This window comes from Temnothorax nylanderi, unplaced genomic scaffold (genome assembly GCF_030848795.1).
Source record: "Temnothorax nylanderi isolate EJ_2023f unplaced genomic scaffold, tnyl_v1.0 TNYL_tig0610_pilon, whole genome shotgun sequence".
Classification (NCBI taxonomy): Eukaryota; Metazoa; Arthropoda; class Insecta; order Hymenoptera; family Formicidae; genus Temnothorax; species Temnothorax nylanderi.
Genome location: NW_027249672.1, coordinates 1 through 14,252, shown reverse-complemented (window position 1 = coordinate 14,252; position 14,252 = coordinate 1). Strand labels below are relative to the sequence as shown.

Genomic DNA, 14,252 nt, shown 5'->3' with positions numbered 1-14,252 from the left:
GATCGATGTAATGTATCAAAACGACGAATAAATCAGTTATTTCTGATATTACGCACTGTGATCTGCGTCTGACCCTCATAGCCTTGACTTCTCCTATTTTAATCTCGAGGGTCCTCATATTACTTTATTTATTATTTTGACTTTTCTTTAATAAAATTTTATTATGTTTTTTGAAGGAGTATAAATTCTTCTTTCGAGTGCATGATAAAGACTCTTTCTAAAATTTGTACATTTTAAGACTATTATCAAGAAAATATTCTTTCTTAAAGACAACCGTTACTTACTAATAGAAAAAAAGTAAATTGAGTAATCGCTTTTTTAAGCAGTACAATTGATATTTTACTGTGTATGCATGTACACACGTATGTACATAAGTACGCACAAAAAATTTTTCTATGTTGTTAGAAAATTTTATTTCTATTTAAAAAAGGCGAGAAACTATCATCGCTCAGGACGGGGGCCCGGCGTTACGCGCCGCTCGTGCTGCTTGAAGTAAACAACTGCCCGCGCGCCGACCGCGGGGCGGCCGCATCTCGCCGCGCGCTTGGATTTGGCGGTGGGCCGGGCCAATACGGCGATTTTTAATCATTAATAACTCATCAACTATTGCGAAAATTGCAAAATGGTACATGACTTTTCGACTCAGTTTGGCTCGCTCTATCTAAATATGAAAAAAGTACCAAACATTCTGATACACCCTGTATAGGCACCTATATACAGGCATTATACTAATTATAATTGTATTCAGCAGAAAGCTGCTTTGCAACTGCAGTTGTAAAATTCGTGAATTTGATTGGTGTATTACTCTTAGTTTCGGCCAAAATCAAGAGACACGGTAGTGTCTCGCGCCAAGTACGCGCGGAGCGAGACGCACCGTGACTCTTTTACGCGAACGCACGAGTTGCGAGTATCCGAGATTTTGAGATCTCAATAACGAGTGAACGGATCAAGTTCTAAGTAGGCTTGATCGATAGCTTGGGGTCGACTTACATAATATGAGTCCTTATTTTTCCGTTACGTGCCCTACGAGCGGAGATATTGTGATGCAAAGTCCAAATGTGGAACATTTTTATTTTAAGAAACGTCCACGTCGGACAAAAATGGCGGCTTGTGTGTCACTTTCTCATTTTTGACACGAGAGTGCACTCGTGCACTGTTGCAGTGCGTGACAGTTTGTACGTGTACGTTCTGCACTCAGTACAGATAGTACGTTCATTCTGTCATTCACCTAACCTTTGTATTGTGTGATGGGCTTGAATTGGCCGCAGGGGGAAGTGATCCGCGCAGTTCCTTGGGCCTAACGCACCCACGGCATTATGAGCCGCTTTTCAAGCTGAGCACAAATTCCGATGCTGCGCTTATCGTAAAAGCAGCATATTTGAAAAGAAAGGATGACTTAATCGATTCGCGCGATTGCTTGAAAAAAGTAGTCTCGTTAAATGCGCAATCGTTTTATGCTTGGTTGATGTTAAGCCAAATACATTATGACCTTTACATTATGACCTTTAAATGTAATTGGCAATTGGTGGAAGCGCGTCAGATGTGCGAAGAGGTGAGTATTATTTAACGCAAACCTTATAAATCCTTTCTTGATATTTATTAATTAAGCATTGAGCCTTCCGTACAATTGCGAGTGATACATGCACGCACAAATATATTACTGGATGAACCAGATGTTACTGCTATCATAAATAATTTGGAATCTCAGGATAAAACTAAGCTCCAAGCTTTTGTTCTCAAAGCGTTGCATCTAAAAGAGCACAAACAGTATCAGGACGCTGTTAACATTCTCGAGCTGGCTTTAGAAAATTCTGAAGCTTGGTTGCTGTTTGGTAAAATATATTGGGATATGGAAGACTACAACCGCAGTCTGGTAGCATTCTTAAATGGCATACAATTATTAATATACAACAGATTGCATGTATCAAATGCTTATGAATATTGTCATGAGATTTCATTAATATTTTGTATCATTTTTACGTTTTATAAAATCTCACTTTATCGTCCAATTGTCTTATTTTCAGGTATTTTAATCGGATAATATCCATGCAAAATTCTGCATCGTTATGGCATGATTTAACCTGCTGTTATTTGATGCAACTAAATCGCGCTACTACAGTCAATAAGAGCGATGTGGCGACTAAGTGCTACGAGGCTGCAAAACGTGCCGTTAAACTCTGCCCGCAATCATGGCTACATTGGAATATTCTGGGTGTTATTTGTATGACAGTGTATGTAAAAAATTATGCTCTGGCTCAGCATTGTTACGTTATGGCGATCGAGAGAGAATCGAACAATGCAACAGCTTGGAGCAATTTGGGAACATTATACTTGTATCTAGGTATTCTAAAGATAATTAATTTTTTAACTTTTATTAAAATGTACGCATTTTTTGTGACATATGTTTGTTGCAACATTTAGGAGATATCTATAAAGCGAATGAAGTATTTTCTCGAGCGCAACGTGCGGATCCTAGTTACGTGAATAGCTGGGTCGGACAAGGATTAATCGCGGAAAAGATCCTGAGGAAGGAAGCGATGGATCTGTTTCGGCATTCGACGCAACTGGGTTATCACAATCAAGCGGCTTTAGGCTATGCTCATTGGGTGCTTACTACTCTCCTGAGTCCCGCAATGAAGAAAGATCCGCTGTTGATCTATTTTATCGAGAACATGCACGCGATACCTGCAGCATCTGACGTTCTCACTTGGTATTTAGGTTAGCAGATAATGTTATCAGCATGATGTGATACTCTCTTCAGTACTTTAAGGCAAATTTCTGGTTTTTTTTCCAGAACGCGAGCCGTATGATGTTTACGCCTTGAATACCCATGGCTTATTATTGGAACGGCTGAAATTATACAACACGGCGGCTAAGCAATTTGCCATAGCTTTAAAACTAAGCGAGGATGAAGAAAGAGATATGATATCCATAAACTTGGCACGCATCCTGATTCAAACCGGAAAGTACGAAGAAGCGGTGGCATTGTGCAAACAAGTGAAATGCGCAAATTTTAATTCTCAGTGCCATCTTGCATTATCCTTATTCAAAGGTATAGAAATATTAGAAATTATTTTTATCGTATTGAAATATAAGTTCCCAAGACGGGTTACACCATTCATTTCATGCTCCTTTACTTACAATTTTCGATTCTCTAATCAATTTCTTTTAAAACTGAGATAAAACCCATTGAGATCTGTCAACTATGATTCAAATACTCTCATGGAGTCATGGAAATTAAAAAAAAATTATATACTTAAATTTATGTACAGCTAAACGTGTAACTTTAATAAATTAAAAAAATGTCTTGTATGTATTTAGCCAAGCAGTACGAAGAATCGTACAATACATATGAAGCAGCTTTACATTGGCTAGCAGACACTAGTGCGGATAAAGCGAATATCTTGTGCGCGATGGCCGCGATCGCTTACATGTTCCAAGGGGCAGATGCTGTCAAGACCCTGCTATTCCAATGTATACAAATAAAACCGCCTATTGTGACTGGTTTCTTAGCGACTGCCGCGTTAGGAATTTTACATGACGACGTTAATTTGACTTCTTTGGTACTGAACGAATTGAAGTCATATGAAAATCATCACGAGTATGGTTATCACGTCGTCATACTGTCAGCATACCATCAAGTTATTCAGGGAAATCTCACTCAAGCTACACGAATACTCACCAAAGCTATTTTCAGGCATCCTAGTGAGTAATATTAACGTTATCATATATCATTAAGTGATAGACGCCTACAAGCTAAGAAGCTTATCCTTTACAATGAATATGTATTGTAGACGATGTTAGATATTGGGTACGCCTTGTTCGAGTTTTACTGTTGGACGAAGATCTGAATATTTTCCGTAAATGTGCTAGATAAATGTAATATTCGTGTAAAATTTTTTCCCTAGCTCATTGGTCAACATAAAGAAGCCAAAGAAGCCTTCGAGAGTATATTGCAGAACGATGAACGGCACATTCTTGCATTGAAGGGTCTAGCACAAGCGTGTATAGGCTTGGCAAAGGAAAATATCGCGAAACAATTTCTATGTCGCGCGAGGAAAAATCTACAACAAGCAGCAGACAGTTTATCGCGTGATTCAAATTTTACTGTGACATCACTACGAAAAAAAACACACTCTTTTAAATTTATGATTTTGTTTTGTGGTCACGTCTCTTTGGCTTCCCCTTTTCTGCAACGGATACATTATTTACGTAATTATAGTCGAAACGGAAACGGATTATTACGCTACCTTGGTGCTACCATTTAAGATAACTACAGAAAGTACAAGAAAGATAAAAAGATAACTACAGAAACTACAAGAAAGATAAAAAGACGAAAATGGCGACAGATACACCGAAAAATGTAAGTACATTTGTATTAAACGCGTAAAGAAATTACATAAATTTTAATAAATGTGATCCATCTAACTAATATCCTAATTTTAGATAGAAATCGATGATGACGAATTACTTAACTACGACTTCACAAAATTCGATTTAAGTCCTTTGAACGTTATTACTCAACGTGATCCTGCTGATAATTGTTCCGTTGATAATCGTGTGGCTGGTGATCGTCCCGTCGATGACCGTTCTGCTGGTGATCGTCCCGTAGATGCCCGTTCTGTTGGTGATCATCCCGTTGGTGATAATCAACCAGTTGATCGTTCTACAGCTGATCGTCCTACAGTTGATCGTCCTACAATTTCTCGTCCTGCTGCAGTTGATCGTCCTACAGTTGACCGTCATACAGTTGATCGTCCTACAACTTCTCGTCCTGCAGTTGATTGTTCTATAATTTCTCGTCCTGCAGTCGACCGTCCTACAATTTCTCGTCCTGCAGGCAATCATCTTACAATGTCTCGTCCTGCAGTTGATTGTTCTACAACTTCTCGTCCTGCAGTCGATCGTCCTACAATTTCTCGTCCTGCAGGCAATCATCTTACAATGTCTCGTCCTGCAGTTGATTGTTCTACAACTTCTCGTCCTGCAGTCGATCGTCCTACAATTTCTCGTCCTGCAGGCAATCGTCTTACAATGTCTCGTCCTGCAGTTGATCGTCCTATAATTTCTCCTTCTACTGTTGATCGTCCTAGAACTTCTGGTCCTGCAGTTGATCATCCTACTGATGATCTTATTGTTGAAAACGAGAACGATGTTCCAGGTAACAATATTTTAATTAATTAATTATGATTTTATTTAATTAATTAATTATAATTGTATTTAATTTGTACTTGATAATGAATTGTGTAATATAAACCTAATCAGCATTTGTATAATTATAGTTTCAACTTTATTGCCAATACAGCAAAAGCAGTGTTAACACTATATTACTTTTACTGCAATTGGCAATTATTATAAAAACTAATTAGATTTATATATATTATATTTTATATTATTATATAATTATATAGTAACATTGTATGTTGTAATTCTAAAGATTTATGGAGACGTAGAGGAAGAAGGAGTGGAGTTCGCCGGCAACAAGAACGATTTATGCAGTTTTTATATCAATTGTCATCTGCACACTACAATTGGGGTAGAAGAAATCGAGGTCGAGGAAATTACAGACAATAAAGGTTAGAAGAAAAAAGTAATAAATGTATATTTGAATATTAATATGTAAAATATTAATATATATATTTATATATACATACATATATATATATATATATATATATATATAATGCTATCTATATTAGCATTTTATTATAGTGCACATACACGTGTGTGTGTGTGTGGGAAGGGGGGGTGTATGTAACTTTAGGAAATAATATATATTGTTGATGTCGTTCCACAGGGCGATATAGCAGTAAGGTGAGAGGCGTCCGCGACGGCGGCATGGCGAGCCTCCTTGCCCTGGCGCTCCTCTGTATACTCCACGTCTCGTGCTCTGTGAACGGATTACTGAAGAGCTATTGCGACATTTGCCCGGAAACCAATTATACCTGCGAAACCGATGGTTATTGTTTCGCTAATACGAATCTGAAAAACCACGTCATTACGTATGCTCGGAGTATCGTCCCCTCCAAGCAGATCTGGGAGATAATTTCCAATGTTTTTTGTTCTCATTTCGTGCGCACCAATGCATGACTTTTTCTTTTTTTTTACACATGCCTCCGTTTTCATGATTTTGAATTTAGTCGTTCGATTTAATATTTAATATGTAAGTTTTGCATGAATATTAAATACATGTATTAAAATATTTGTGAAAGTGCAATTTAATTGAGCAATACTCTCCTCCAACTTTATCCCCTCTATCCATCTCTATCTCCGTTTCGACCAATTCGGGCCGCGTCGCTCGCGTGACTCGCGTCTTATCTCTAGCATCACTGCGATCGAACGTACATACATATACGGTTTCTTCTCTCGCTGTATTCGCAAGAAATTTGCTAAGGTCGAAGACACTCAGAACCGGGAATACAGATACATATTTTTCCAAGACACAAGTGAAGATATTTATTTTTATTCGAACGAGTAAGCATAAGACACACAAATTATTTAATAAAAATAATCGTATATATTATTATATCATCCTACTATTAATGAAAACGAGAACTCTTCAAGCGATGTTCCAGGTAACAATATTTTAATTAATTAATTATAATATGTATTTAATTTGTATTTTATAAATTTAATTAGCATTTATATAATTATAGTTTTAACTTTATTGCCCACACACACACACACACACACACACACACACACACACACACACACACACACACAAAATTGTTACAAAAACTAATTAGATTTACGTCTATAATACTATTTAATTTACATTATTATATGTATAATCGTTTAATAATATTGTATATAGGTTTGCCTATGCAATGATCTGTGTCCAAGTTGAATACAAGAGAGAAAAGTAGATCGATGATCTTTGCTCGCAATGCGCAAACGTAGAGATGACGTCTTGCTCACCGCGCTATCCTTGTTTGCGCATTGTGGACAAAAGTTTTCTTAAACAAATGTGGTTCTCTCTCGCACCCAACAAGTTATCGATATATCGTGACATTTTCTCTGTAAGTGAATGAACCTTTGTGAGTGAGTAAAATTGTCTCTTCTCACCCGAGGGAGAGCGAAAAAAACCCCGTAAAATTGTCTGCTAATAACGGATTACATTCAGCGGACGGTGAGTCGCGCCTGCGATCGTACCTGTCTATATTTTGTATCCGGCCCGTAATAGGGTAACTATTTCTTTTTATAACACGAAAACTAGGCTGCGTTCCAATATTCGCTGTCAATACTAAAAATCTATATTGTGCGTGACGTAATTTACAGATAGACTTTTAGTATTGGCAGTGAATATCGGAACGCAGCCCTAAACTTTAAATATACATGCACAACTGTCATTATGAACACATAACGATGCATAACGAGTTACAGAATTGCACTATTGGACCGGTTCCGCGGGTACACCTGAATAATTCGGGTGCGTGTATTGTACGAATATCCGCATAACAAATTACATCCAGCGGACGGTGAGTCGCGCCTGCAATCGTACCTGTCTATATCTTGTATCCGGCCCGTAATAGGGTAACTATTTCTTTTTATAACACGAAAACTAGGCTGTGTTCCAATATTTGCTGTCAATACTAAAAATTTATGTTGTGCGTGATGTAATTTACAGATAGACTTTTAGTACTGGCAGTAAATATTGGAACGCAGCCCTAAAAACCTGCACAACTGTCATTATGAACACATAACGATGCATAACGGGTTACAGAATTGCACTACTGGACCGGTTCCACGGGTACCTCTGAATAATTCGGGTGCCTGTATCGTACGGATATCCGTATAAAAAATTACATCCAGCGGACGGTGAGTCGCGCCTGCGATCCTACCTGCCTATTTCCTGTATCCAGCCCGTAATAGGGTAACTATTTCTTTTTATAACACGAAAATTAGGCTGCGCTCCGATATTCGCTGTCAATACTGACTATTTATATTGTGCGTGACGTAATTAATTTACAGATAGACTTTTAGTACTGGCAGTGAATATCGGTAGCTCTAAACTTTAGGTACCTGTGCAACTGTCATTATGAACACATAACAATGCATAACGAGTTACAGAATTGCACTACTGGACCGGTTCCGTGGGTACCCCTGAATAATTCGGGTGCCCGTATCGTACGGATATCCGCGTCGTGTAGGTATATAGCTAACCTAAATTTGAATTATCTGTGGGTACCCGCGAAACCGGTCTAGACCCGTATATAACGGGTAAGGGCCTTGGCATATAGAAAAATTTAAGCAGTAAAACTTAAGCAGTAAGAAATCAACGGTATAGATTCTATAGATTCGCTTCCGCTTAGGGCTGTGCCTTCCCAGATAGCCAAGCCTGCTTTTAGCAGACTTTACAAACTGTGTGCCGCAAGCTATACTGGCATAATTTTAGCAGTAACAAAGCATGATCTTCCGTATCAGATAATGTGCGTAGAAATGAAATAGAACTCTAGCAGAATCTGACGTCATAATATGATGCCAGAAATAATGCAAAAATGAAACAGAATATGTCAGCGTAGGAACAATAAAATTTAAGTATTACGTGTTGATACAATATGTCGACAAGAAGCAGACTAAAATCAAGTATAAAATATAACATCAGGTCGTATAGGCAGACAATCGTCAGAAGTTGAGCATATCAGAGAGCTTACTGTGATGGCAGAAACGGAGCAGAAATCGAACATGCCCTGCCATCTCAGACAGTAACAGCATAAATACAGCAGAAGTGTCGCATGGTCTAACGTCAGAAAATAATAATAGAACCACAGCACGTATCATGTAAGATTTGCTCTTTATGTAAATTTCATCATCGTCGTTAGATGGCATCTTTTCTCGTATTTAAAATACGATCAAAATGGTATAAGAACGGTATATAAATTACGGTACTGCACAACTTGTATCAGTTGTATCTTGGAGTCCACTCTTATAATGTGGCATACTTTTGAATTGATAGTATAATTACTGTCATTAATAACAATTCTTCCCACTGAAATATTGTTTATGGTAATAGGGGAATAAATTATATATACAATAACCAGTACGTTAGAATGAGCTACGTTCTGTTCTAGCTATATTTTTGCCATCATATTGTGACAGCAGGCCATGCACCATTTCTGCTGTGTTTCTGCTGTTATTAGCTCATATGGTAATGCCATGCCCAATTCTTGCTACATTTTTACTATCACATCGTGACTGCATGTCGTGCACGATTTCTGCCGCGTTTCTGCGATTACATTGTGGGCAGCAGATCGTGCTGCTAGAAAATAAGCTTAATGAGGACGCAGGGGACAGGAATCTGCTCGATGGTCATGCTTGGATCTGCTGGCATACTGTCCGCATTCTGCTAGCATTTGGCTATTAGGGTTGTTCTTGATTGTGATTGGCTGATTTGCTAACAGCTTCAGTTTTACTGCTTAAGTTTTTCTATGTGTCCGGGCCTTACGGACCGTGGCACATAGAAAAACTTAAGCAGTAAGCAAATCAGCCAATCACAGTCAAGAACTTAATGCATAACGGTAAGCGGTAGCGAATTCCATACCGTTAATTTCCTTACTGCTTAAGTTTTTCTATGTGCCAAGGCCCTAACGGGTGAACGGACGGATTTCCGGATACTTGGATACTCTGAGCTTTAGTTTTGACTAGTTATGGTTAAGTCGGATTTCTTGGTTAGTTTTATGTCACTTGAAATGACCTTCTCTCATTATTTACTGATTATTGTGATAAATGTCAGTACCTTCTAAGTGCATACGTGGGTCTGTCACGTCTGACGCTATTTGCAGACAAATATCTCGAAAAATATGAGATACGGAAAAATGTTTCGGATAAAGTTGTATGATCTAAAGGGGGACACATTTTGATATCAGTCATATTGAGCATCACACTCAGACTGTATCCTCTCTGTCTTCGTTTCGGGCCACATCTCCCGTATAATCCGCGTCTTATCTAATAAAAAATTAATATTTAGGCAAAAATAAATTATCCATTACTTAAAATTTGGTAATTTGTTAGATAGTAGATCTTTTCTAATTAGTAGATTATTAAAATAATTATTAGTTTGTCAAAATGAATTACTACTCATTTAAAAATAATGAAAATTAATAATTAGTGGAAAATAATTATTAATTGCTTCCTCATAGAGGAAGCTTTGTTTTCGTGAATTTCGTATATGAACCTTCGATTGTGTTTAAGTTGGGTTTAGTCAATTAAATTTAAAAAAAATTATATATGAAATAGGGGTAGAAGAAACTAACGAAGAGATTGGTTTTGAGTTTTTTCTGTAAATATGTTCAGATTGTTGTAAAACCTCAAAATATCGCCTAAAAAAAAATGTCTGTATGTGTGTGTGTGTGTATGTATGTATGTATGTGCACATTTGATGTTGTGGTTGCTCTAACTTCCGCAAATATTGAGATATCGGGCTGTTTTTTTTTTTAATCGATAGAGTATCATTCAAGGAAGGTTGGTATTGAATTTGGCAATGATTGGTAAAGGGGTTCTTTTTAAAAAAAATTTTGAATTTTTTTAAAAATGTCTGTGGTTGCTCTAACTTCCGCAAATTTGGAGATATCGATCTATTTCTAATTTTATTATATTTTTTAGTCTTTTCTACCCCTATTTCATATATAATTTTTAAGATTTGATTGATTAGACTCAGCTTTATACGCGATCAAAGGTTCATAATTTTGATCGCGTATAAAGCTAAATCTAATCAACCGAATTTAAAAGAATTATATATGAAATAGGGGTAGAAAAGACCGAAGTAAAAATTGTTTTTTTCAGTTTTCGATGCCATTGGTTGATTAGACCTAGCTTTATACGCGATCAAAGGTCCATAATTTTGATCGTATATAAAGCTAAGTCTAATCAACCGAATTTAAAAGAATTATATATGAAATAGGGGTAGGAAAGACCGAAGTAAAAATTGTTTTTTGAGTTTTCGATGCCAATGTGTTGCTTATGTTCGAAAACGTCGAATTTAAATTTTTTGAGAATCGGTTTTTGATCGCGTATAAAGCTAAATCTAATCAACCGAATTTAAAAGAATTATATATGAAATAGGGGTAGAAAAGACCAAAGTAAAAATTGTTTTTTCAGTTTTCGATGCCATTGGTTGATTAGACCCAGCTTTATACGCGATCAAAGGTCCATAATTTTGATCGTATATAAAGCTAAGTCTAATCAACCGAATTTAAAAGAATTATATATGAAATAGGGGTAGGAAAGACCGAAGTAAAAATTGTTTTTTGAGTTTTCGATGCCAATGTGTTGCTTATGTTCGTAAACGTCGAATTTAAATTTTTTGAGAATCGGTTTTTGATCGCGTATAAAGCTAAATCTAATCAACCGAATTTAAAAGAATTATATATGAAAAGGGGTAGAAAAGACCGAAGTAAAAATTGTTTTTTCAGTTTTCTTCCTCTATGAGGAAGCCAAATTAATAAATATCTACTAATAATTATGCATACAAAAAGGCTTCCTCTACTTGCTTACTTAAACAAGTTTTTACTTGCACACTTAAAAACTATGAGGAAGCAATGTGCAAGTTTCTACTTGCACACTTTAAAACAATGTGCAGGTTTCTACTTGTTTTTCATTTTCTCTACTTTAAAGTATTTAAAAAAATTTGAAGAAATTTACAAAACACCTGTCTACATTGTAGTTGACGATTTTATAGTCATTTTGATAAACATTGTTTATTTAATATTTTATTTTTATGATAAAAGTTTCTATAATATAATATGTAGAATATGTAGAAAAAAATTCGTCCGTTGAGCTTTGTAAGCCTTCCGAAATTTTGTTTTCACAACACCTCCACGAAAAGTCCGACTTTTCATGCCCGTAGAGAGGGGTGAAAGTGGCCAATTTCACGCCAGGGCTTACTTACCTTCCTAGGAAAGAAAATTGGTTCTTGCCCAGTATAGCGGGCAGAAAGTAAAGTAATGAGCAATACAAAATCGAGGAAATAATCCGATCTTTTAATCTGAAAATTGTAATGTAAATATAATATCACTAAATAATGAGATTACTAATTATATCTATTTACATAATATCCTTAAATAAAATCCCATTATCATTTTAATTTTGTTTTATGTGGGGGGCTTCGCCCCTGGACCCCGCATCACTCTATTTTTCTCTTTCTATTTAACGATACGAATGGAACACCAAACGCACACACTCTACGGGCATTCAAAAGTCGAACATTTCCGTAAAGGTGTTGTGAAAAATATCGTGTGTACCTCGGGTCGAAAGCTTTTTCACACTCATCTGAAAAACACTGCTTTCTCCCCTTGGTCCAAAACATCCTTAAAACCAAAAATATTCAATAAGTAGTTTGTAGAATTGATTGTATTTATAATTGTATTGTAAATAATATTATATAAATTATTGTATTACGTAAATATATTTTTTTCTTGCAGATTACTTTTGAAGACGCGTCTCCTGTCACGCATCTCAAAACAAAAAAAATATATAATCCGGCTGCTCTCTGGCGCTGTATAACGGCTGCCATAAGCGCTGGCAAACATTGGCTGCTATCAGCGCTAAATTTTGGCTGTTTATACGGCTATAGTTTTAAATAAACTGCATTAGCAGTGCATTTGTAAAAATTCGCTTTTACAGTTATAAACATAGTGCAAAAAATTAATTTATAAAAAAACATCCTATTTTCAAAAAATAATATGTCTGTGCATACGAAAAAATACATTACTTTATTGCGTAAAGATAGAAATATAATTGTTCGCGGCGAATGGCTGACGGACAAACATATAGGACATTTTCACAATCTTCTACGAAATTGTTCAGATTATAGACCTGTCGAAACATTGCTAATACAATTGCCTGAAACGATTCAACCTATACCACAAGACAGAAAACATATACAAATATTGTACAGTTCATCAGATCCAAAACAATTAGATGGACATTGGGTATGTAGCTATTACGATATAAAAAATATATATATCTATGATTCACAAAATAAAAAAACATTGCACGAAAATCATGAGCAATTCTTGAGAAGTTTATTTCCAACATACGATTTTGAGAAACATCCTGTCAAATTTCCTACTGTGCAACATCAATCGAATTGTAACGATTGCGGAGTTTTTGCAATAGCTTTTGCGGTTTCACTATTATTTAATATTAAACCGGAAAAGGTAAAATATGATTACAGCTTAATGCGATCGCATTTGATAAAAATATTAGAAACTAATATAATTGAACATTTCCCTCAAGATTCACATAGTTTTCCAATCAAAGTGCCGCCACTAGCAGTGGTGAAAGATAGAGAAGCTAAAGCAGCTTATATACGTGCAAAACGTCAATGTAGCAAAAACTATAAAGAAAAGATTTGTGATATTGATTATCTTGAAAAGAAATTAAGTGATAATCAGTTAGATTTTGAAGAAACCATAAAAGTAACGTTAAACGAGCGTAATGAGGAAGCTTATGATTATCAACATAATACATTATATAATATGAATACTAAGAACTGCAAAACTAATCATGACAAGAATATTGTTTGTCTTGACAGCGAAGAAAATACTAACTGTAAAATTAATAGTAAGAGTGATACTGTCTGCAAAATTAGTAATGAGAAAAATACCGTTTGCCTCAACAACGAAGATAATATTATGCGCGTTAAAAGCTGTTATTCATATGAAAAAAGTGCACAAGAAGAAATTATTACTAAAAATACAGAACATGAGAATAAGTTGGAAAAACGTCGCGCGACTAAGAGGAAATCTTACATGAGACATTTGGAAAATACAAGAAATAATATGTCTGTGCATACAAAAAAATACATTACTTTAATGCCTAAAGATAGAAATATAATTGTTCGCGGCGAATGGCTGACGGACAAACATATAGGACATTTTCACAATCTTCTACGAAATTGTTCAGATTATAGACCTGTCGAAACATTGCTAATACAATTGCCTGAAACGATTCAACCTATACCACAAGACAGAAAACATATACAAATATTGTACAGTTCATCAGATCCAAAACAATTAGATGGACATTGGGTATGTAGCTATTACGATATAAAAAATATATATATCTATGATTCACAAAATAAAAAAACATTACACGAAAATCATGAGCAATTCTTGAGAAGTTTATTTCCAACATACGATTTTGAGAAACATCCTGTCAAATTTCCTACTGTGCAACATCAATCGAATTGTAACGATTGCGGAGTTTTTGCAATAGCTTTTGCGGTTTCACTATTATTTAATATTAAA

The 14,252-nt window shown here is 35.8% G+C and overlaps 2 protein-coding genes across 5 annotated transcripts; both read left to right on the top strand.

Annotated features, from left to right (window-relative positions):
* The first annotated feature begins 629 nt into the window (after positions 1 to 629).
* LOC139784321 (superkiller complex protein 3-like) lies at positions 630 to 4,149 on the top strand. 4 transcript variants are annotated; one of them, XM_071723484.1, is made up of 7 exons: positions 630 to 1,552; positions 1,709 to 1,873; positions 2,025 to 2,341; positions 2,422 to 2,718; positions 2,795 to 3,052; positions 3,322 to 3,705; positions 3,795 to 3,894. In XM_071723484.1, exons 3-7 carry the CDS (start codon positions 2,047 to 2,049, stop codon positions 3,875 to 3,877), a joined length of 1,317 nt encoding a protein of 438 aa, XP_071579585.1. In that variant the 5' UTR covers positions 630 to 1,552; positions 1,709 to 1,873; positions 2,025 to 2,046; the 3' UTR covers positions 3,878 to 3,894. The 4 variants fall into 4 exon arrangements, with proteins under 4 accessions (XP_071579585.1, XP_071579586.1, XP_071579584.1 ...); XM_071723485.1 differs by lacking the exon at positions 1,709 to 1,873; XM_071723483.1 differs by lacking the exons at positions 630 to 1,552; positions 1,709 to 1,873 and having other exon boundaries at positions 1,930 to 2,341.
* Positions 4,150 to 4,225: 76 nt separating this feature from the next.
* On the top strand, positions 4,226 to 6,185 carry LOC139784323 (uncharacterized). Its single transcript, XM_071723487.1, has 4 exons — positions 4,226 to 4,363; positions 4,447 to 5,161; positions 5,438 to 5,576; positions 5,798 to 6,185. The coding sequence occupies exons 1-3, from the start codon at positions 4,340 to 4,342 to the stop codon at positions 5,572 to 5,574; spliced, it is 876 nt and encodes a 291-aa protein (XP_071579588.1). The 5' UTR covers positions 4,226 to 4,339; the 3' UTR covers positions 5,575 to 5,576; positions 5,798 to 6,185.
* Positions 6,186 to 14,252: the final 8,067 nt, after the last annotated feature.

What these genes read in the sequence shown, in the direction of transcription:
- LOC139784323 (XM_071723487.1), top strand. Translation starts at nt 4,340, where the DNA reads ATGGCGACAGATACACCGAAAAAT. An exon ending in CGACAGATACACCGAAAAAT is followed by an intron (nt 4,364 to 4,446) that starts GTAAGTACATTT and finishes TCCTAATTTTAG; the next exon opens with ATAGAAATCGATGATGACGA. An exon ending in AAACGAGAACGATGTTCCAG is followed by an intron (nt 5,162 to 5,437) that starts GTAACAATATTT and finishes GTAATTCTAAAG; the next exon opens with ATTTATGGAGACGTAGAGGA.
- LOC139784321 (XM_071723485.1), top strand. Translation starts at nt 2,047, where the DNA reads ATGCAAAATTCTGCATCGTTATGGCATGATTTAACCTGCTGTTATTTG. An exon ending in AACATTATACTTGTATCTAG is followed by an intron (nt 2,342 to 2,421) that starts GTATTCTAAAGA and finishes TGCAACATTTAG; the next exon opens with GAGATATCTATAAAGCGAAT. An exon ending in CGTTCTCACTTGGTATTTAG is followed by an intron (nt 2,719 to 2,794) that starts GTTAGCAGATAA and finishes TTTTTTTTCCAG; the next exon opens with AACGCGAGCCGTATGATGTT.